At 42.5% G+C, this 21,992-nt stretch overlaps 1 protein-coding gene and 1 long non-coding RNA gene across 3 annotated transcripts; one reads left to right on the plus strand and one right to left on the minus strand.

The window, feature by feature from the left end:
- Positions 1-77: 77 nt before the first annotated feature.
- LETM2 (leucine zipper and EF-hand containing transmembrane protein 2) lies at positions 78-21,383 on the plus strand. 2 transcript variants are annotated; one of them, XM_077305919.1, is made up of 11 exons: positions 7,443-7,649; positions 10,297-10,373; positions 10,627-11,077; positions 11,873-12,016; positions 12,643-12,780; positions 13,873-14,076; positions 16,509-16,628; positions 17,914-18,024; positions 19,462-19,551; positions 20,132-20,206; positions 20,959-21,383. In XM_077305919.1, exons 2-11 carry the CDS (start codon positions 10,327-10,329, stop codon positions 21,007-21,009), a joined length of 1,431 nt encoding a protein of 476 aa, XP_077162034.1. In that variant the 5' UTR covers positions 7,443-7,649; positions 10,297-10,326; the 3' UTR covers positions 21,010-21,383. The 2 variants fall into 2 exon arrangements, with proteins under 2 accessions (XP_077162035.1, XP_077162034.1); XM_077305920.1 differs by lacking the exons at positions 11,873-12,016; positions 12,643-12,780; positions 13,873-14,076; ... (3 more) ...; positions 20,132-20,206; positions 20,959-21,383 and adding an exon at positions 78-350 and having other exon boundaries at positions 10,627-11,092.
- Positions 1,156-7,342, minus strand: LOC143821686 (uncharacterized). The gene is made up of 3 exons (XR_013225868.1): positions 7,236-7,342; positions 6,929-7,030; positions 1,156-4,003 (listed from the first exon to the last, which is right to left on the minus strand). It is a non-coding gene; the product is annotated as an uncharacterized LOC143821686 (long non-coding RNA).
- Positions 21,384-21,992: the final 609 nt, after the last annotated feature.

Consider the following 21,992-nt stretch of genomic DNA (forward strand, 5'->3'; position numbering starts at 1 on the left):
GTCTCATTGGCTGGCTGAGGTACGCCAGCCACGGGACCTGCTGGGAGTTGTAGTTTCCCGCCGGGCCCCGGCCTTCGAAGGGGCGTTTGCCGCCTCGGTTGGGGAAACGGGGAGGGGGTTTTATTTGCCAGGCGGCAGCGGAGGCATGAGACCACCACCACCCTTTTTTTTTATTGTGATTTTTTATAAGCGGACGGATCACAAATCCTGCAGATGATGGTGGCTGGGTCTTTAAGGCAGCGCCTCTTCTACATAAAATGCGTGTTCTGACACAGCGTAGTAGGCATTTACGTTTACTTTATTTTAGACCAAGACTGGGATGGAAGGAAGACGTGATCCGCAAGATAACTGTAAGACCGAGTTCGGTTTCTTAAAAAAAAAAAAAAAAAGCTATTGCGACGCACGCGCCGATATCTGGCTTGCTTGCAAAGGTTGCAGATCTCAAAGCCTGCAATGCTTTCCACGGTTTTCGGAGAATAAATGCATTTAAACTCACGAGGCATAATGTTTGCATAAACGTGCTTGGGATCCAAATCCCGAAAAATATAGACCATCCCACCTTAAACCCACAAATCTTGGTGTATGTCAAGTATTCTGTAAATACCGTTGTACATTTTCCAATAATCTAGGACTTGTTTAAAGCATGCACCACATCTCTAACCATCTTGGCCAGTTAGCACTACAAATGAACGCCGTGATTTCAGAATTCATTTAACAGAGAGAAGATTATATGCAACAAATGAGATCCCAAATATGCAGGTTTTGATTTTAATGCATTTAATGTACTTCATCCAATAGTTTATATTTTAGTTATATTTTACCTTGATGTGATTTTGTGATAGAATCCACCCTGTGTCACATGAATATGTATGGATGCAGATTAATTGTAAGGTGCTTGAGAGATGAAGTGAGAGAGGAGTTTAGCACTAGTGTACAGAGTTGAAGCAAGACTCTTGCCAGATAATCCAAGAATCACTCCTTAACTAGAATTCTCCTTATGTGGAATTTGGGTGAATTGTGTTTTCATGTTGCATATTTATCTTTATATTCTGTAGAATCTGTGTGAGGGTGCTGAGGGATCATTCATCTTAGCTGGATTGATGGATTCTGTACAAACATTTGCAGCTGAAAAATATATTTATTACACAAGGTTGCTGGTGTGGTTTTTGAGCTTTACCTGTATAGATGAAGAAGGCTGTTAACAAAGAGGCATATCTGAAATAGGCTCAATCTGCTTTTCAGCAAAAAGACTGAAAATATTTAAATAGAATTGTACATGCAATTAAACATAATTTTATTGGATTAGATATACGCTGTCCTCAAAAGGTGGTGGATTACATTTAATTAACAATAACAAACAGAAATGCATCCCGTAATCCTAAATTATTACAGTAGAAGATTAGAATGCATAAAGCACTTCTGTTATGATGTTTGAATGTTACTTTATGAATTAGTGCAGTTCAGAAACACGGAAGAATTATTCAGGAACATTCTCACTATACTTCTACCTGTGCCCACCCTTCAGGTGATAAGTGGGAATGGAGATTGTGAGCACTTTGGTCTAAAACAGATATCCTGCCCTGGCACTGGAGGACGTGCAGTGTTAAGGACTGGGAGGTGGGACTATTCAGGCAATGCAGTATCCCCCCCCCCCCACATGCAACCAGAGAAATATGAGTAGCAGAGAGGAAAAACATACTGTGATCACAGCTATTGAGGCCATTATTGGAGATAATTTTGCCCCCCACTATTTGATGTACAACGGGCTGCTATGAGAGAAGGCTTTCTCTGTAGTGTACTGTTGCAGTATCTATGCACCTGCTGGACCACCTGTCCTGCTGTGTTGTGCTGAGACAGCATCATTTACCTGAGCAAAGCCTTCTAAAGATAAGACTTGCAGAAGAGGTAAAATGAACAACTTCTCATTCTCTGAGACTCCTGCATTATGGAATGGTTTGCCAGAGGCCATCAGAAAGGTCCCCACACTTCTGTTGTTTTGCAAACCAGAGTAATTCAGAAGGGCATTCTTATAAAGGGAGCAGAGCTGTGGTATGACGGATCAACTTAAGTGACTTCTATTAGAGATAAAGTTCTCCTGCAATGAATATTTTGTTGCCTCCTTATTTTGTAAGCCATAGAACAAATTCTAAATTCTGATGAAGCAGTTATAGAATCTTGCTAAGTTTCTAGGTTCACCAGTTGATTTTGGTTGCTAGATTTCTAGGTTCACTAGCATCCTATTTTTGAATGTTCCCACAGATTTTAAAAGCAAAGTACATAACTAGCACAGCTGGCAGTATAGTTTTGAATATCCACTTCCCTGTTGTACTAGATTAGCATTGTCTGCACCTTTGTAATCCCATGTTTTGCACTGGTCTCACTACGTCGGCCTTGGCAGTTGGCTGTACATATTGTCATTTAGTTCTGTACTCCTAGTCCTACTGCATTATCCATCCGATATCATATGCTATACGATTACTTTTGCTGCCTCTGTACTCTATAACCCACCTTGAGTCTTAATGAAAAAAGTGGGCTATAAATAACATGTGGGGGAATGTAGCAAGCACAGAGAAGTGCTGCTCTGCAACAGCTTTTCCCATTGTTAAAGTAAAAATGAGAGATTGTTCTTTATGATTAGGATACTAGGAGCTTTTTTGTAGTCCATCTATGTTGGGAAGGACCAAAGAGAGTTCCTCTTAGACACTTGAGAGTAGATTGGAAAAAACAGACATGGAGATGGGATGGAAGCCTTTGACTTCGATTTCTTTGCACACGTCATAATTTGGTTTCTGATTCTTGTGTTTGTTTATTGTAATCCACTCTGATTAAATTGGACAAACAAAAACACAGTAAATTACAGCAGGGAGTATTGTGAGCAACACACCCACCAATAATACTGGATTGTCGAATATATGTAATTTTGAAACAGAAATAAGGAACTAGCTGAATGCCTGAGTTAGATTATTGTTATTTTGCTGCTAACAGTAGAAACACATGCTTATAATAGGATGTAGAAAAGATAAGGAACTAGGGCTTAGGTTGGCCAAACTGTACCACGTTTGTTTACATTCTCTTTAGATGAAAATACACAGAGCACTGGGATGTGGATGATGCCATTAAAAGTGTATTTAATTACTAATGCATTATGTAAAGACAAGGAGCAAGCAAGATTTTGGTGGAACAATTACAGTGTATGCATGTGCACACATCTTTCTCTGCATTTCTGATTTTAGCAGCTGGGATTTGGCATCTCAGCAAGGGCTTGAGAATACATACAATAGTTTCTAATATAATTTTGGGCGGAAGATGTGCAGGGAGTTATTTGCAATTCATTTCACTGTTGTCCAAATGCAAAGCACCTGAAGGAAATACGTTTGTGCATCAAATCTCTTGTAGTGACTCAAAGGGGCGGGGGGAAGCTAAATTGTGTTTACAAGGTGCATTTACAGAAGCCAAAATAAAATACAACAGCATTGGAGTGGGAGAATGGAAGGTGATTCCTGTCTCCAGAATAAACAACTATAATAAAAATAAAGTAGCAAGTAAAGTATATGTGTGATCAGGCAAGGGATTAAACATTCTGCTACTTGGCCAACACAGGTTATGTGCATCTCAACATTTGGCCTCCTGAAGTTTCTTATCCTGTGTGACTATTACTCCACACCTGCCTTTAACCTTCAGGAATATACTTTCCTAGGATCAGAAATGGCTGCTGAGGAGAGGCAAGAGTTTGTGTGGGCAGCAGCAGCCATAGGTATATACCTGGTGTTATTGTTAATGATTTAGCATATTAGGTATTCTCCTTCAATAAAACTATCTTTTCACCATAGTCTCTCTGTTTTCTCCCTTTTTGCCAAAGGATTCCTTTGTTACTGTTGGTGTGTCATCCTCTCAGGTGGAGCATAAAACCAGTAGCTCCTTTTAGCACAGGAGTGGGAGGTGGCAAAAAGGTTTTTTTGGCAGCTGTTCAGGTTGAGGCTTCTTCAGGTTCTGTTAATTCCTGCTGTAAATGCAGAGAGATACATATTGACAATGAAACTTCCCCATAGGAGTTTTCTGCAGTTTTCACCATCAGAGCCTTACACTAAGCGTTGTATTCATGTACTGAAAATATTTCTAACCATCCCTGGATCTTCTTGGACTCACCAGCAATGCCATTTCCCTGACAGCATAAAAAAGGCACTAATTTTGGTAGGACCTTTGAAAATGTATGTCTCCCCATCCAGGCAACATGGTAATATGCTTAGATTGTGTTCCTCTCAAAAAGATCAGAGCAGAGTGTGCACAGGTCCTTGTGGGCTATAGTTTGAAAACAGAAAGGTAAAAGATGCTGATCCAGAAACTGCAACTGTCCAGAATGCAGTGGCACAAGTCCTTACACCAGGCTTTCTCAACCGGGGTTTCATGAAACCTTGGGATTTTTTGACGGCGCTAGAAGGGTTTCCCAAATGGGTCCAAAATCATTTTTAATTTTTTTATTTGTTGAATATTTATTGGGTGATATGGCCATATATTTATACAAGTTGACCCCCCTCCAAAAATGGCAAATGATGGGCCTGGAGAGGGTGGGAAGGGGAGGAGCCCCAGGTGGGCATTTACACAGCTATGCTTCCCTGCCATATAATTGCACCACTTCTGGAGCTTCTTGAAGCCTGAAGAATGTTTCAAGGGTTTCTCAACAGTAAAAAAGTTGACAAACGTTGCCTCACATGAACACCATGGGGAGCCCACATCTGGCCTGCCTTGAAGCAACTGCAATGGCTTCCAGTTGAATTCTGGACACGCTTCAAGGTGTTTGTGTTAACCTTTAAGATTATTTGTGGTCTGGGCCCAACTTATCTGCTCTCTAAGGACATTAGGATAGCTCCACTCTTGTGATCCCTGGCCCAAATAGCATACATCTGGCATTGGCCGGGGCTTTTTCAGTCCTGGCCCCCACTGACGGTCCTGACAGAACTGAGGCAATTCCATGGGGCCTACAGGACAGGAGCTCTTCAAACAAGCATTTGGTTGGGGCCAATTAACACCACAATACTATTTGAAAATATCAACTGGGTTCCTTCTATATCACCCTCCTCCAAAGCCCCAGTATAGTGGCAGCAGCCTTCTGGCTGATCAACTGGCTAGGTTTATTTTAAAATTTAATGTTAATGTTTTATGATCAACTGTATTTTATTGCTATGAATGGGTCTTAAAAGTCTTGGAAACTGCCCAGAGCTGGCTTGTTGGGAGGGGCAGTGTATAAATCCCCAAGCAAACAAACAAACCAGTTCCGACACTTTTCTCCCCACATGGCTCATTTCACAATATCTGAACTAAGGCTTCTGTATGGCCTGTTGTGAGAAGCCCCAAGACCATTTGGAGAGGGGCAGCCTATAAGCCTAAATATATTGCATTGAACTGAAATTCATTGTTAAAGCTGAAGCCATAACAATCATGCAAACAAAGCATTAAAATAGTAAAATGTAAATATATATATATACATATATAGTCACAGTATTCAGTTCAATAGCCTAAATATATATAAATTAAAATGTCCTGCCTGTTTAATAGAAACTAAATGTGTGGCAATGGGCAGCTGATATTTTTCATCGAAGGAAGCTAAGCAACATTATCTGGTAAATAATTGCCCACGAAGCCTCTATTAAAGAGCCAGGACAGTTTTCTCCAGACCAGCTGGCAACCTTAAACAAAATGCTACCTGGGAATCAAGATAAGAAGATATGGGGATATGGGAGGAAGCATTTCCCTCTTGTCCTTTCTGCACTGGGATCTTTTACTGTTGCATTGTTTTTCTGCTGTCAGTGCTATTCCATTATGGAAGTGGAACTGCATCTGTAGTTCTCCCGAGCATTTAGTATAGTGCTATATTCCTATTACAATCATGCAATGACTATCCACACAGCAACAGCCAATGGCATAAGTGAAGGGGGGGGGGGTTCTTAGGTTTGTGCCCAGAAAGCCACCTGGGAAATCTGTCTGCTTGCCTGGCTTTCTTCCCTGCTGTGCTCTCTAAATCCCAGCAGCCCTTCAAATCTGATAAGAGGAGCATTCAAGTCAGTGTCGGGCAACTTAATTCAGCCTCCATGCTTCTGTTAACTGGAGAGGATTTAATGCAGGGTGCTTGTTTTTGATGCATTCAGAGCAGGTTCAGTTCTTGGAGGGGGGAACGGTGGTCTCTCATTAGTGTGCTTTCATTGCTGTGTCTACAGAACTAAAACCGACATTAAGTACTTACAAAGAAAAGTTCCCCGAGATTTATCAGCTCATGCTTCCCTAGTACATTAATTAATAATCCCCCACATACAAGCTTTAATCTGCTTTTGTTTCCTTGTTTCATGTATTTGAAACCCCAAGATATTAAAAAAGAATGGAAGATGGGATCACATTGCAAAACATTTTAAAATCATTTCACATCCATAAAATAGTTGGACACTAGCCAACTTATCAACCTGACCACTCCCCTCTCGCAAGAGCATCAGTAGAGTTTGGACAAAATACACCATGCAGGTTGGTGTTACAACTGCACAGTCCTTCTGATAAAAACCTCCCACTCTCCATACTATTAATGTACACCAAAATGTTCAATTTGTTTTAATTTTTAAAGCACCATCTTTGTTACACATTTCTTATATTTATTCTGTTCTCTATTAGTTTCCATTTATTTTAATGGGAAAGCATATTTAACAGGAGAGTCTACAGGAAAGGGGGCAAGCAAGCAAATTAATAAATACCTTTAACTCCTTCCAATCCAACAGAAATGACATTCTCAAGGACTGTACTCCTTTTAAGGAAATTATAAGGATTCAGTCTTTCATGTTCAGTTGCTTGTCTTCCCCATTTTTATTGCTTTACGTCGCTGTGGAAATCCATATGATGAAGGCACTGAGCTACTAATATATTTTTAAATAACATAACTACATTGTACCTTTTAAGTGGAGAGACGACGCGAAGGCGCTTGTGAGCCGCTTTGAGTCTCCTTCGCGTAGTGAAAAGCGGGGTTTAAAAATTGCCGGGGGGGGATCATGTTCTGTCCAAAACGGTAACATGTTCATGTTAGTATTTTATAGTGCTTTAGCTCTTGTAGTTTAAAATATAGATACAGATATATATTGCTTTGTCATTTTAGAAGCATCAATAAATGCATTTAAAAATAAAGAAACTAGCAATCTGATTAAATCATGCTGCCCCTCCCTTCGTGCCCTTTACTCCAAAAGATCTCCATAACAACCCGCCTTGTGTCAATCAAGAAGTAAAATGTAGTGACGTCACAGCCATCGCTCCGAAAGACCCCCTTCCAGCCGCTTTCTGATCAAATCAACTAGCAAGCCCCCAAGCCAACCTTTTAAAGGCGCATGCGCAGTCCCGTCCTTGCGCTTCATTTCATCCTTTCATTTTGTTTTCCCCTCCCCCGTGTTCCCATTCGCCTACTCTGAAGCTAGGCACCGCCTACTTCTTCCGAGTTTCATTCCTATTGGCTGCGCCTCAAAATAATCAACTACAACCTCCACTCCCGTGGACGACCATAGAGCTAAGACCGTTGAAAGCAGAACAGTCCTCTATTTCCTACCGACGCGGAGGCTCATGGGAACTGTCAGCTGTCCAAGAAGAGGCCCGTTGTGGGCGGAGGGAAAACATCGGGGAAGCAGGTAAGAGATTATATTTTTATGTATCAACGTTTGCCATTCAGTGTGTGTAAGGACCATGTGACGGGGTTACAGGCCAGAGCACGGCGATAGGAGCAGGCAAGCCAGAGTGGGTAACTGACTCACTTGCTTCAAGAGGGGCTGAAACTGAAGTCGTGTGAGAATTAAGCAGACCTTGCTGCCGATGGGGTGCCCCACAAATGAAGGGTTACTCAATGAACTTCAGGGCAGGGTGCTAATTTGGTTGAGGTTGACCAGAACCAGCAACACCCACTGGGTCCCTGAACCTCCCTCCCAGGAATCTGTGCACCTGACTTGAACAACCATGAACCTGTTATTGTTATTCTCTTATCATCATTGCTGTTATTTCTATTTGAGACAAAACTGAGTTTGATGTATAGTTGCTTTATGTTCTATGTGAACTGCCCTAAGCCTGAGTTTCCCTATTTGTAGTCCAGTACTCTTAGTCAAAACACTCACCCTATTCAAAACACGGGCAAAAAATTACCCAATTGATATTTCTGATTATTCTTCTTATGCCTAGGTCATCAGGCCTTATTAAATATAGAGTTAAGGAACCCTTTTAATGGTAAAGAAAGGCATGCAAAATTGTTAGGATGTGTGTCTCAGAGATGTTTGTGGAATTTAATTGTGAGTTAGCCTGTTTAACCTGGAGAGTGTGTATCATTCTTCTGTGTGGTGGAAAGTGACAAGACTAGGAATCTTTATGGGATAATCCATAAAAAGCTCAATATCTTATTCTCTGTGTTAATGTGGTCTAGACCATTTTATGTATTGTTCCTTGTTATATGTAAACCGCCCTGAGCCTCCGGTGAGGGCGGTATATAAGTATGATAAATAAATAATTAGTTGCTAGAGAAAGTATACTAGCATTTTATGGCCCTAGTGATAGCATTTGAGTGATCTGCCAAGGTTTAGCTGATCTTTGTAAACAGCCTCAGGCCCCACTGCATGAAGATATTAATATTTTATATGTCATTACATTAATTTTATATGTCATTACAAGGAATCAGGAAGATTACATAGGGATAAATGTAACATGTGAAGAATGTGGCAGTCTCGAATGTTTTTGAAGTTCTGTGTGTAGGCTTAAGACCCCATGCACATTTTGCACATGGAAGGATTTACTGTTTGTAGAATACCACTTTTTCACTTCTTCCTTCTTAAATGTAAAGGTATCCCCTGTGCAAGCACCGAGACATGTCTGACCCTTGGGGTGATGCCCTCTAGCCTTTTCATGGCAGACTCAATACGGGGTGGTTTGCCATTACCTTCCCCAGTCATTACCATTTTACCCCCCAGCAAGCTGGGTACTCATTTTACCGATCTCGGAAGGATGGAAGGCTGAGTCAACCTTGAGCTGGCTGCTGGGATTGAACTCCCCAGGCTCATGGTCAGAGCTTCAGACAGCATGTCAGCTGCCTTACCACCCTGCGTCACAAGAGGCTCTTCCTTCTTACTGCATCCTAAACATACTTTCTGTCAACAGGAGTTTGAGTAGAGCCAAGTCACAATTTTTTTAAAGTATCTGTAAAATGTTCTACAAATCAGCAGTGATTAAAACAACCCGGATGATACGTAAGAAATCAATAAATAAAATATGTTAATATTCTACCCCCAGCATGATTAAAATTATCATATATTTACACTGATTCAGTATTATCACTAATTCAGTGATCTTTAATGTAATTACACCCAAACATATGTTGCATGTAGTGACTTGTTTTGTGTACATCTATCCTGATCCTCAGGTTGGAGGCAAGGTAAACACAGAGTTCTTCAATAACAGTGTTTGGCAGGTAGGACTGAGCAGTCATTTCAGAGGATGCAAGCAACTGATAGGCTAAATCAGCAAAGTTGCAGGCAAGTTTATCCCACACTGGCTTCAGTGTCGCTGCAGGCTTATATAGGGAGTTCCTGTATAGGTGCTGCTGGGTCCAGTGTTAAGCTCATCTTGCAAGCTGGCTCAGCTCCTCTACTGATGAAGAATTGCAGGGCCGAGCTCCTGCAGAGACTCACTAGTTTCCTCTGGTGCTGCTTTGAGAGGGGAGGCTTTGGGCTGCCATTCACACACTCCTGTGCCTAGTGCAGGCTTCAGTCCTACTTCTTTGGCTTCTTTGCTCTTAGAGAAAATCATGGTAGGTCTGGCAGCGGTATGGTCCATCCTCGCTCAGGGCACAGTGATTCTTCTGGTCAAGGTGCTCTTCAGGGTGGCAATGAGGAATCCACTTTGCAGGGAGCATTTGTTGGTGTGGGTTGAAGGACAGGTCCTCCCCCTCTAATGAAGACTCAATCTCCCATGCTAACTTGGGTCAAACCATAACTTCAAGCACACGTGCAGCAGAGACAGGTGGTAGCACATTGTGACAGAAAGCTTACTTCTGTTTCTGTGTTGTGGGCAATGTATCTTTTAATGCCACGTATCTAGCTACAATGGTAGTGACTGATGAAACCTCTTTGACAGTTGGATGTTTCCTGTTTTCCTGGTAGAGGCTGTAATCGGGCTGTAATAATATTGGTTAGTTGAATGGTTTTCTACTGCAGTTGTTTATTGCTGAGTTAAGTGAGTTAATGTTTTTAAAAAGCCATCAGAGTTTTAAATGGTTTTTGTTTTTGCTTCCTATGCTAGGCCATAGACCAGACCAACTCCGGGGGCAACATGGCCTTCTACAGCTGTAACATATTCCTCGCAATAGCCAGGTCCAGGTAAGAATTGAAATCTTGTTTTTAGAAAATCCATAGAAATAAAGTAACAATAGTCAGTTTTGAAAGGAAAAAGGGATTATTTCCTCCTTACCCAGAGAAACCAAAATAAGTGTAATTCAGTGTCATGTAAATATGTTGGCTTTGAAAAAGAGTGACATGCACTCATCAGGTAGCAGCCACACAACTTTGGCTATGAAGCCAACCAAAACTTATGTTACTCTGGCACTAGTAATGAGTGTGAACTTTTTTCCAGGGGACCCCACCTGCTTGTACACTCCAGCTGCTCCCCATTTTCTCCCTCCATTGCAGTTGTTCAGCTGGTAGATTCCCACCTTAATCGAACTTACCAGAAGGACACTGAGTGCCAGCAGCTACTCTACGGCACAAAGCAGGGCATCGGACTACCTCTCTCGCTAACACAGCCCGTGCGACTGCTTCACTCATCGCCTCACAGGCACCAAGAGGGTCAGGACAAGCCCCAGCTTAAGCAAAGTACTGCGAAAAAGGACACTGAGGTGGTCAGCGTTCCAGTCAAAGGCACAGAGCCTGCTGTGTCCAAGAAATCATTGTGGCAAAAGATTGTGGATGAACTGAAACACTACTATAACGGATTCCACTTGCTTTGGATTGACACAAAAGTGGCTGCCAGGATGGTGTGGAGACTGTTGCACGGACAGATCCTCAGTAGGAGAGAAAGGCGAAGGGTGAGCAAAGATTAACTTCTTCCATGGAAATTAGCACAATAACCACCTTCTCCCATCCTGTTCATGGCCTTTTTATCCACAGTCAAAGTGGATATATGCAGTGGCAGGCCACTCCCCTTCATGTTCTGCAGCCTGTCAGTTCGTAGGCTTTGTGACAACAGTGCATGGCAGTGTCCTTATGCTGTAAAGTTTATAGCATGCACCAATCAATCATGGCTGGACCCATCAATTGTGAGGTATCACTTGGAGGGTTGGGGGGAGGAGTGTTGGGAGCAGGGGAATCCTTACCCAACAGAGAAATTGCTGCGTTTCCTAAATCAGCCTAGAAACCAAGGGCTTCATTGTTACAGTCTCTGTGCTTGTTTCCACACTCTGCATTCAAAGCTGGACCTGCATCTCAACATACTCTATATCGTTGATGGTAGTCTTGGACTTAGGCACTGTTTTTGAGGAACAAGTCCTATGCAACATTATATGGTTGTCTTTTTAGTCAGGCTCATCTCAATGGTGAAAAGAGGAGGAGTTGCTTCTTAAGTATATATAAATTTAGAAGAAGCAGCTTTATCATTTCCTTCTGCATATAGGCCTTAAGCTACCTAAAAATAAGGAGATGGAACACATCCAGGGTTCTTTAGGGAAGGCATTCTAGAGTCTTAGAGCCATTTCTTTAACGGTCCCTGATCCTTATTCTGTTGCTATCACTTCCTTAGGAGTTGCTTACTCTGATTAGATGAATGGATGGAAGGGCAATGCAACTCAATCTAAATGTTTGCTTTGCATGTCTTACCTCTGCAGCTGTTGAGAACATCTGCTGATCTCTTCCGGCTGGTTCCTTTCCTGGTGTTCATCATTGTCCCCTTCATGGAATTCTTATTGCCCGTGTTTCTGAAACTGTTTCCTGAGATGCTGCCCTCAACCTTTGAAACAGAATCCAAAAAGGTCAGTAATAAAAAGGGCTTAAGTGACTCACCCACTAAGCCTTGCAGTCCCCATGGTTGTACAACTCATGACATGGAGCTGGCGTATTAGAAATCATTTGCCTCCAGCTCTGACCAAGTGGCATCACCCCACATCTCCTGTCACCCAGTGTGCAGTTGGTCTAACACAGACCTGCTTTTAGCATGCAAGTCACTCATTTCCCAAGATATTCGGGTGGTTGTAGTCTGGCATGGTGCTAGTTGCCATAAGAGGGATGGTAGGAAGCAACCCGGTACCCTTCCATTATACTTGGATCCAGCTGCAGTTGAGAATGCCCTCTCCCTTGGAATACCTGTGTTACACTTGGTCCTTGTGTGCACCTGAGTTCTGTGAGCCACTGTCAAAAACTATTTCAGCTTAAAAAATGTAGAATAAAAATGTCATAAATAAAGGTGCATCTCTATGGAAATAGCAAGCAAACACTGACCCAGCTGTGAGCAAATGGGGGAGAGAAAAGAGAGGGGGATGATGAAAATGGCCTCTTTCAAGGCTGTTGAATTCCTGAGAATATACCTGAAAGGATGTGGATGTTGTGAAGTGCTAGGTGTATGTGAAGAATCACCATTTCCCCCTCTGTATTTAAAAAGGAAGAAAAGCAGAGAAAGAAGCTGAGTGCCAAGCTGGAAATAGCCAAATTCCTGCAGGAGACCATAACAGAAATGGCCAGAAGGAACAAAGCCTCTACAGGAGAAGCCACCAAGCAATTCTCTTCGTATGTTCAAAAGGTATGAACTTCACGATGAGACAAGCTTCAGTACCGAGGTTTGGTCATTGATCTGGTCTAGTCAGATAGTTAGGGAAGATTTAAAGACATCCCTTTCCTGTTTGACTTGGATAATCCAGACAAGCCCGATCCAGTTAGATCTCGGAAGCTAAGCAGGGTTGGCTCTGACTAGCACTTGGAAGGACAAACTCCAAGGAATACTGGGATCATGATGCAGGGGCAGGCAATGGCAAATCATCTTCAAGCATCTCTTGCCTGGCTGCCAGACAATCTTAGGATCCCTGGCTACATTAAACGCATGCCATACGATAAATAATAAATAAATAGGCCTTTTGCAGCAGGATATGCAAAGCATTGGCAAGAACAGCTGGAAATCTGGATCATTTTTTGAGATGAAATGAATGCATATAACCTTGCAAATCAGACAGAATCTGTCTGAGAAGTGGTTTTAATAAGACCTCGCAGAAGGGATATGAAACTAATAGATGGGCATTACTTAAATCAACCCTCTGACCCACATTGTCCAGATTAGAACATTCAATGAGCAAAATATTCAGATGCAGACTAGCTTCACTGCATCCTAGGGTTCCTGGGGGAAAAGACCATTTTGGTAACATCATCTATATTGTCTGAAGCAAGAGGAAGAGTAGGTGGGGTTTAAAAGAAGCAGTAAGTACATTGTGAGTTTCTGCAAGCAGTTCTCTGGAGAGGCAGCATATACATTTTCTAGATAAAACTTAATTGGACTGAAACCATTGTATCCAGCATTTGAGTCTGAAAAGGTCATTTCAAGTATGAATTGCCTTTGCCTCCCTGAAAAATCATACTTGTTCTCACAGTGGGCTCATGAACTGGCTTTGCTTTCTGCTTACCTCATGAGGCATTCAGAAGTTCTTAAGAACCCTAGAAAGCTACTCAGCAATCAATTTAGATGCCTGCAAATTCATACTCTGAAATTTGAGGGTCAGCAACAAATGATGACATCATCTTGCACATTGAAGAACCTGGCTTCTTTTTAGCTCAACTCCTAGCTGGGGCTGGTGGGCCAGGATGGAAATATTCTCACTGCAATCTTATCCATTGCCTTGCATAGGTTCGGCATAGCGGCCAGCAGCCCAGCACCCAGGAGATTGTCCAGTTTACCAAGCTGTTTGAGGATGAACTCACCCTGGAACACTTTGAGCGGCCTCAGCTAGTAGCCCTCTGCAGGCTGCTGGAGCTGCAACCCATTGGGACCAATAATCTCCTCCGCTTCCAGCTTTTGATGAAACTCAGGTCTATTAAAGTAGATGATGAAGTAAGAAACACCGACACATTGGGTAGACCTTGCATGCTTGTTGTTGCAGCAGTGTTAATTTCTTCCTTTCCCATTTTGTCAGTTCTCTTTTCTAATGTACCATTTACACCCAAAGTTTGATGGGTACAGTTGGGCCTCCAACTTGAAGAGAGATGCATATACGAAAAGGGAGGCTAAATGCGAAGCTGAGTCCTTGAATACCAAAAGTCATCTTGTAGTAAAAGCAGCAAGTACCATCTGTCAATGTAAGAACAGGCTATGAAATTTCTCAGCTGATCTGTTCAACAAAATATCACAGGGAAGCCTGTGTGTCCAGATTGCAGTTAATAAAATCTGAAGTTCAAGGTCTGAACATCTTGTGAGATCTCCAAGGTGCTTTTAGTGTATGATAATGTGACCTAAATGCCACAATGTTTCTGTTCCACCTACTTATGCATGTACTTAAGTACTCATTGGCCACTTTCTGCGAGACATGAATGCTAGTGAAGCCATTAAACCAACTCACTGTGAGATCAGAACAGATCTGCCAATGGCATCAAGAGGCACAGTAGACAAAAGTCAGGATAAAGGGTCAGTGAAAAGCTAGAAAATCTATCACAATGTGCTCAAGAGCACATAATCTAAGTAATAAGGGATGGCCTTGGTTGTTTTCAGAGACAAATGTAGTGCTTCTAGTCTGAATTAGCCAAAGTAATTTGACAGTTCTTTCTGTAGAAGAAGAGTTGGTTTTTATATGCTGCTTTTCTCTACCCAAAGGAGTCTCAAAGCGGCTTACAGTCACTTTCCCTTTCCTCTCCCCACAACAGACACCCTGTGAAGGAGGTGAGGCTGAGAGAGCCCTGATACTACTGCTTGGTCAGAACAGCTTTCTCAGTGCTGTGGCAAGCCCAAGGTCACCCAGCTGGTTGCATGTTGAGGAGTGCAGATTCAAACCCGGCTCGCCAGATTTAGAAGTCCACACTCCTAACCACCACACCAAGCTGGCTGTACCCGCAAAGCAAGTGTGTTCTTGTATTGATTATGCGTGCAGACATAGAGCTTTTGGTGATGAAGTCTAGGGCAAAAGAATTTTTATGTGTTGATCCACACTGTACGCATTGCCTAAATCATACTAGAGGTGCCTTTTTTTCAGAAACTAAAAAGCATTAACATTCAAAACTTTAAATGCTACTATTCATTGCTAGAACGAGAAGCCATATAATAAAGCATGTTTTTTTTCATTATGGATTGACCATGGCTCAAAGCATATGCTGTGGAAGTAGATATTCTTGGAATCTTAGATATCAGGTATTTGGAAGCACCTGGAAAGCCACTGCTATTCCAAGGAGACAATGTAATGCTAGAAGTAGCAATAGCTTGACTGTATAAGGCAGCTTCAGAAAAGGAGGAGTCATAGCTTGGTGGCAGAGCATGCAGGAGATCCCTAGTTCAGTATCTGGTTAAAGGACCTCAGACATAGGAGGTATTGGCAAAGAACTTTCTCTGCCTGAGACCTTAAAGGGTTGCTGCCTGGCAGAAAACACAGTACCAAGCTACGTAAACCAGTGGATCTCTGGCAGATTCATATGTTTATTTCCCAACTGGTAACACACCAGAAACCACAACCACCTTAACATAAGCATATGCCCTTAAATTCATAATCTCCTGGATTGAAATCAGCCCCTACATGTTCCTGAAGTAAAGCTGCAGCTGATCTACCAATCAAAATCTACCCCTGGGCCATGTGGAAAATAGTTATGCTGGCAATTCATTGTGAAAGCAAGGTAGAAATATACACAGGAGGATTACCAGCAGGGAAAAGAATGTGGCTCAATAAATCTTAGTTAACAAGAAGAATTCCTGTGTTTCTACTAAACATTAAGCATGAAGAGAAGTTCTTGTCTTCAGAAACTTTAATATCATTAGACTAGATTCCCAGGTAATGCCTTGATCGCGTGGGGTAAGTACTTTTGTTTTGTAATTTGTTCTTATTACAGCAATAGACTAATGGCATATTCTTTGTCATTTATAGCAGTTATTACAGAGCTGAAGAAGTTTCACGACAAAACTAGACATTACCTGGAATCTAGTCTGATGATATTAAAGATTCTGAAGATAAGAACCTCTCTTCATGCTTAATGTTTACCTCTAGCAGGAACATAGGAACTCTCCTTTTAACTATAAGAGTTATTGAGTCACATGATTTTGTTTTTTTCCTTTGGACAATTTATTGTGGGCTTGCTTCTCAGGGCAGAGCTGTACATAAAAATCAAGTCATACCTGTACCCTAAGTAGTTTGAAGTCCCAGCCTAAGGGCCCACACTGCTAGAAAAAGATACACGGGTTATATGTTTGCTTCCCTCAAGGGTGTATGCCTGTTGCAGAAAGGAACAGGGTTTCAATTTCCGAAAGAATGAAGTGATGTTAATTTGATCTCTGTTTTCTATACACAGATGATTGCCAAGGAAGGTGTTAATGGCTTGAGTGTGTCTGAGCTGCAGAGTGCATGCAGGGCAAGAGGAATGCGGTCATTGGGCCTCACAACAGAACAACTGAAAGAGCAAATAAAACAGGCAAGTCGGGGACAGGGCAGGGAGAGAATGGCTGTGCTTTTCAGGCTCATTTGGGCAGACGATGCTCCTTCGTCCATCGGAATTTTGAATTCATCATTTCTTACATACAAGCAATGAGCTGTACACAGAACTTGAAATCTCTCCTCTCACCTCCCAGAAATAATAGCTGTAGTTTTGTGACCACATTTCAGTTGGGCTGAATTAATTTTACTGATACAACTATTTGCTTTCGGCTGGGCTGAGAACCTGTTAAACTGCTTCTCTGATTCCAGTCAGCAGGTATTGATATCAGGCTCTATATCGTAGGGTGAGGGGTCAAGGGTTGGACAAGGCTGATGTCCCATCAGCAATGGTCTGAACTTAGCTGAGCAACTAAATAGGGAAGTAAGCCAGCTGAACACTTCAGTCCCCACCTCTGAGCTCAGGAGTAGTAAGAATTTAAAAGAGCAGAGGCCCAGCCCTCCAGCATCATCAGTGAGTGATAATCAAGTGCATTCACTGTCTTCTCTGTGGGGAACTTACAAATTAAACGCTGGAAGGTTGGATATTTTCAATATTTTTACAATGGAGGTCGAAGCTATGTGGAGCTGTGATTCAGATCAGGAGGGTTTTAACCTTCCTAATACTGTGTGGTTTAAATCAGTTGCCTGTCCTGGAATGGAGAAAAGGCAGATACACTCATCTTTTCCCTCCTTTCCAGATTTATAACAGCAAAGGGGTTGGTCTTCATCAGGGAAGTGACCCAGTCGGGAGCGGAAAAGGTTAACTTCATTCTTCCTCTTGCCCTCAAGTGACTCCTGTTTCCAGCTACAAAGCACTGGGAAGACCTATTCACCCTCCTCCCGATTCTGGATCACGCTTAGCTCTGAACCCCTGGGTTGCTAAGCCGGAAGTTTAGAAATTCCCTACATTTGGGTGTGCTGCAAGGGTTCTTTCCTTTGCCATGAGTCTCAGACCTGCTTCAGACCAATTCCTGGTCTGAACTTGTGGGGGTGTCCTGGTCACCCTTAAAGGCATCTGGAGACAGGAATTTGAGAATGAAGCAGGACAGTCCTTTTAAATTTAGAACCTTAGTGGAAGCATCAGACTGTTAGGCAGGGATGGGGAAGTCCACCCCCTCCCCCACCACATTCCCACAGAATATATTAAAGGATGCTTACCTAAGGAGGAAGGCCACTTCTGTTGGTAGAGTCAGATTCGTAAATGCCTCTCTCCACCTCTGCAAGTCAAAGTTCATGCATCAGATTCTCTAAACTATCTTTCTCCTCATCCCTCTATTGCACAGTGGCTTGATCTGCATCTGAAAGAGAACGTTCCTCCTTCCCTGTTGCTGCTTTCTCGTGCCTTATATTTGACGGAGGTGAAGCCCAAACCTATTGCAGTGTTGTCAGCTGATGTGAGTAGGCTCTGTAGCAGTTGTGTGGAAACAGATTTCATCTTCCACATTTTCCTCATGGGAGACAGTTAAAAGTCACACAGAGATTATAGTGGGCAATGCCACAGCATCTTACAAGTTGAGGCAGAACTGCCACCCCCCTCTTTTCCTTTTCAGACTGTTTGTGGTTATTCCATGTTATTTCTTATTTCTTAAATTAAATTTATATTCCGCCCTATCTCGAGTGAGTCAGTACAGACCACTGTAATGCTCTTAAAACATATTGGTTTTGTTTTGTTTTTTGCAATTGCTGCTCGACATCCTATGCAAGTTTAAATTCTTGTAGAGTCATAGAATCAGACTTGGAAGGGACCTCATGGGTCATCTAGTCTAGTGATCCCCAACCTTTGGGCGACGGTCCACATGTGGTCCTTCGATTAATTGGAGGTGGGCCCAGAAGGATGCCTTCTCCCCCCCCCCCCCGCCCTTTCATCCCCCACTGCCCTTTACAACACACTTTGGGTGTCATTGTCTCCCATCACTCCCAGATGGGACTATCTCGTTGCAGAGAATCAAGCTCAGGGTTCTCATTGATTTGTCATTGTCATGAGTTAAAATTTCCATGAAAATAAAATGTTCCTTATGTTCATTGTTGTGGCATGTCTGTATCTTATTTTGAAGGGATGTTTAAACATTACCATAGCGATCAGAGAGCGTTAGGGCAGTGGTTGAGAGTAGAGGAGTAAACTACCCCCCCCCCCCCACCGGGCCTCAGTAAAAGGCATTGAGTGGTCTCCAGTGAGTGGTCCCCGGTGATAAAGGTTGGTGACCACTGATCTAGTTCAAACCCCTGCACTATGCAGGACACTCACATCCCAATTGCTCATCTACTGTAACGTGCCACCCCTTTACCTTCACAGAATCAGCCTCTCCAACAGATGGCTATATAGCTTCTGTTTTAAAATTTCCCAAGATGAAGAATCCACAACCTCCCGAGGAAGCCTGTTCCATTGAGAAACCGCTCTAACTGTCAGGAACTTCTTAGTCTTACTCCTAAGTGTGCCTAGTTTGCATCCTTAGTTTTAATATTAACCTCTGCAGTTGACAGTGAATATGGACCCCCACCCCACTTCTGAAGCCTGAAAAGTGGGTTATGAACAAAGTAGAACCTGTAATTTCCCCCCTGAGTGCACAAATACCCTATCTCACAGCTGCTTTTAGCTGTAAAAACCAGATCTGCCAACATCACACTGACTTCAGCCCTTGGGAAGCACAGGGATTCTTGGGTTCACTGCCATACTCATTCTTCCTGTCTGACAGCATGCAAGTGATGCTCTCGTTTGTGCCTCCAAGTCCTTAAACTCCCAGTTGACTTTCAGATGTGTTATTGGTGAAGGCAGTGTTGCTGCTACAAAATCTGCTACATAAATAGTAACACATTGTCTGGTGTCCTCTTAGCCTCTGCCGAGCAAAGCTGCTGAAGAAATGGGCACTTCCAAAGATCACGAGACCTTGCTGGATTCTGCTCCTAGAGTACAAGGCAGTAAGGTGAGAAGCCGATTTCCCCTAGACTCACCTTCCACAGTCTAATTCTATATAAGGATAGTTAGTTATAACACAGCTATTGGGCAGTGAAGTCACTTTGTGAATGATAATGGAATTGCAGTAAGCAAAAAGGATTTGGGGCTCCCCAAAGGCCCATTATGCATGGCCGCCGAAACGGCAATTTCGGGTCACATGGGAAACGCGGAGGGGGAAGACGCGAAGCACACCGGTTATGCACGGGACTGGGCGCGACGGCGGCAAAACTCAGAGTAACCGATTATGCACGCGGCGATCCTGGCGCCGCTTCTGGTTGCACCCCGGTCACCCAGAAGCTGCGCTTTCTTCCGCGTTTCGCTAACTGGCTTTTTTGGTGGCATGCACTGAATCTGTGGCCGGTTGCAGCCGGCACCGTGCGTTATCGGTGATTTTAGTCGCCGCCATTCCACCCTGAATGTGCGTTATTCCCCCCGTGCATAATGGGTCAAAGGGAACAAAATCAGCTTGGTTAATCAAGGTTTCCTTGATTCCTAAATTTTGATGGGAACCCATAATTGACTTGATTTTTTCTCCTTCTTTCTTGAAGAGTGAAGAATTTATAACACAGCCTACTGAGAAATTACCAGTTCCTCAAGTGTCAGCTGACCCTCCTGCAAGCAAGGTGACATTTATATCGATTTCTTAAGCCACGTAAACACGTTCTTTAAAGGATAGACTAAGATAGTTGGCCAATTAAGGAAGATGGCTTTGTTGATTAATCACCTTAATCAATTCATTCTTTTAAATACAGTCAACTGATGAAATTCACACCTGACCAAACCTCTATGTGCTTCCCCTTCCCCCATACTAAAGGAAGTGTAGGTTGACAACCTAACTCAATAAGCAAAAATGACTGATCGTAGTTAGAAGGGTTCTCCTGAGCTTCGTTCCTAGTTTGGTACCAAGAACCTGAACAGGAATGAGTGTTCCCTTCCACGCCTGCTCCACTTGTCATGAGCAGTAAATTCAACCCCTCGCTTTTGGGTGGAAAACACAGATCAACATATAGGTATAGTCGGCATTTAAAGCAAGATACTGTGAGGTTGCCCATCTTCTGCTGAGGAATATTTTTTTCATCAGCCAAAGACATCACAAAATCAGTCCAATGCAACTTCATGGTGGGACTTCAAAGGAACTACTCCAGTGATGGAGACAATAGAGTGCAGATGTCCCTGCACCATAAAACCCTTAAATTTGCTTGAAAATGAAATTGAGCTGATTTCCAAGTAAGTTGTGATTAGTATCAAATTGATGGATTTTTGCACAGGTATACCAAAACCGTTTGTTTATTTTGTGATTTATATTCCACCCTGTCTTCGAAAACGTCAACCTCACCTCCCTCTTTTTGACATTTTCTCTCTCTTTTTATTGTAGACAAAAATGGAAACCTCTCGGAGTAGCAAAGCCAGTGCAAATGGAGTTTAGCTGTGCTTCCAGAAAGGACTTGGGTGTTTCAGAAAGAAAAGACTCACATGTCTCATCTTAAATTACAGTGGGCAGTGTGTGTGTAGGGGGGTTCTTTTGCAAGCCAACTCCTTCCCATTCGCAAGAATCTGCTATTCCTTCACACTCCTCCTGCACGAACCAGTTGGGTCTGATCCAGATGGTTTTGATAGCATCACAACCAGGCAAAAGGGGACCTTGTGTTATAGTGCCAACCTTTTCATTTACCGTATTCCATGTAATTTAACTTATTTTTTGTAAATATGTATATAAACCCACAAACAGGACAAGCTATAACTTATACAACATTGCTAGATGTTAATATTCACGTTTCTTAAAAATTTTACCGAAGTGATGACTTATCGATTTTTATTTTATTTTTTAACAAAGGACTGACTAGCAGAAACTGATTGCTTCCCTAAGCTGGTGCTATAGAACTGGGGCTTCCTATTCAACAAGCTTGCCTACCTTGACTTTAAAATGATCTTAAATGTTCCACTGAGAGAGTTCAAAGGGACATACTCCCAAGTAGCTCCAGCTTACACCTCGAGTTTCACTTAAAACAGTACGCTGTTGGTGTTGCAGGCATATAAAAGTAATCCTCCTTTACAGAAGCAGGGCGGAGCCTGTTATAAGTTTTTTCCTTTTGCATTTTCTAAAGAATCCTGCTGTCTTCTCTGACAACTCCAATTTACTGGAAGACAGTCCCTCCAATGGTTCATGAGACTTTGCCTAGGAGGCCAGGACTACCACAAAGCACAAAAGCAGGCCAAGCTATTAATCCACGTATGCATTGACCTATAAATGTTCCAGTACCATAAAACCCTTAATAGCTCTGTGCAATTAAACAGAAAAAATAAATTGTACAATAAAAGCAAATGTCTCAAATATACCCAGAATAGGTATCTCTTTGGGGAGGGGAAATGTAATTCTGGAGACTAAAATGAACAAACATTTTGGTCTCT

The sequence above is a fragment of the Paroedura picta genome, chromosome 12, assembly GCF_049243985.1.
Source record: "Paroedura picta isolate Pp20150507F chromosome 12, Ppicta_v3.0, whole genome shotgun sequence".
Classification (NCBI taxonomy): domain Eukaryota; kingdom Metazoa; phylum Chordata; class Lepidosauria; order Squamata; family Gekkonidae; genus Paroedura; species Paroedura picta.

Coding starts and splice junctions, on each gene's coding strand:
- LETM2 (XM_077305919.1), top strand. CDS start 10,327: ATGGCCTTCTACAGCTGTAACATATTCCTCGCAATAGCCAGGTCCAG. Junction 10,374..10,626: donor CTCGCAATAGCCAGGTCCAG/GTAAGAATTGAA, acceptor ACTTTTTTCCAG/GGGACCCCACCTGCTTGTAC. Junction 16,629..17,913: donor TGAAAGAGCAAATAAAACAG/GCAAGTCGGGGA, acceptor TCTATTGCACAG/TGGCTTGATCTGCATCTGAA.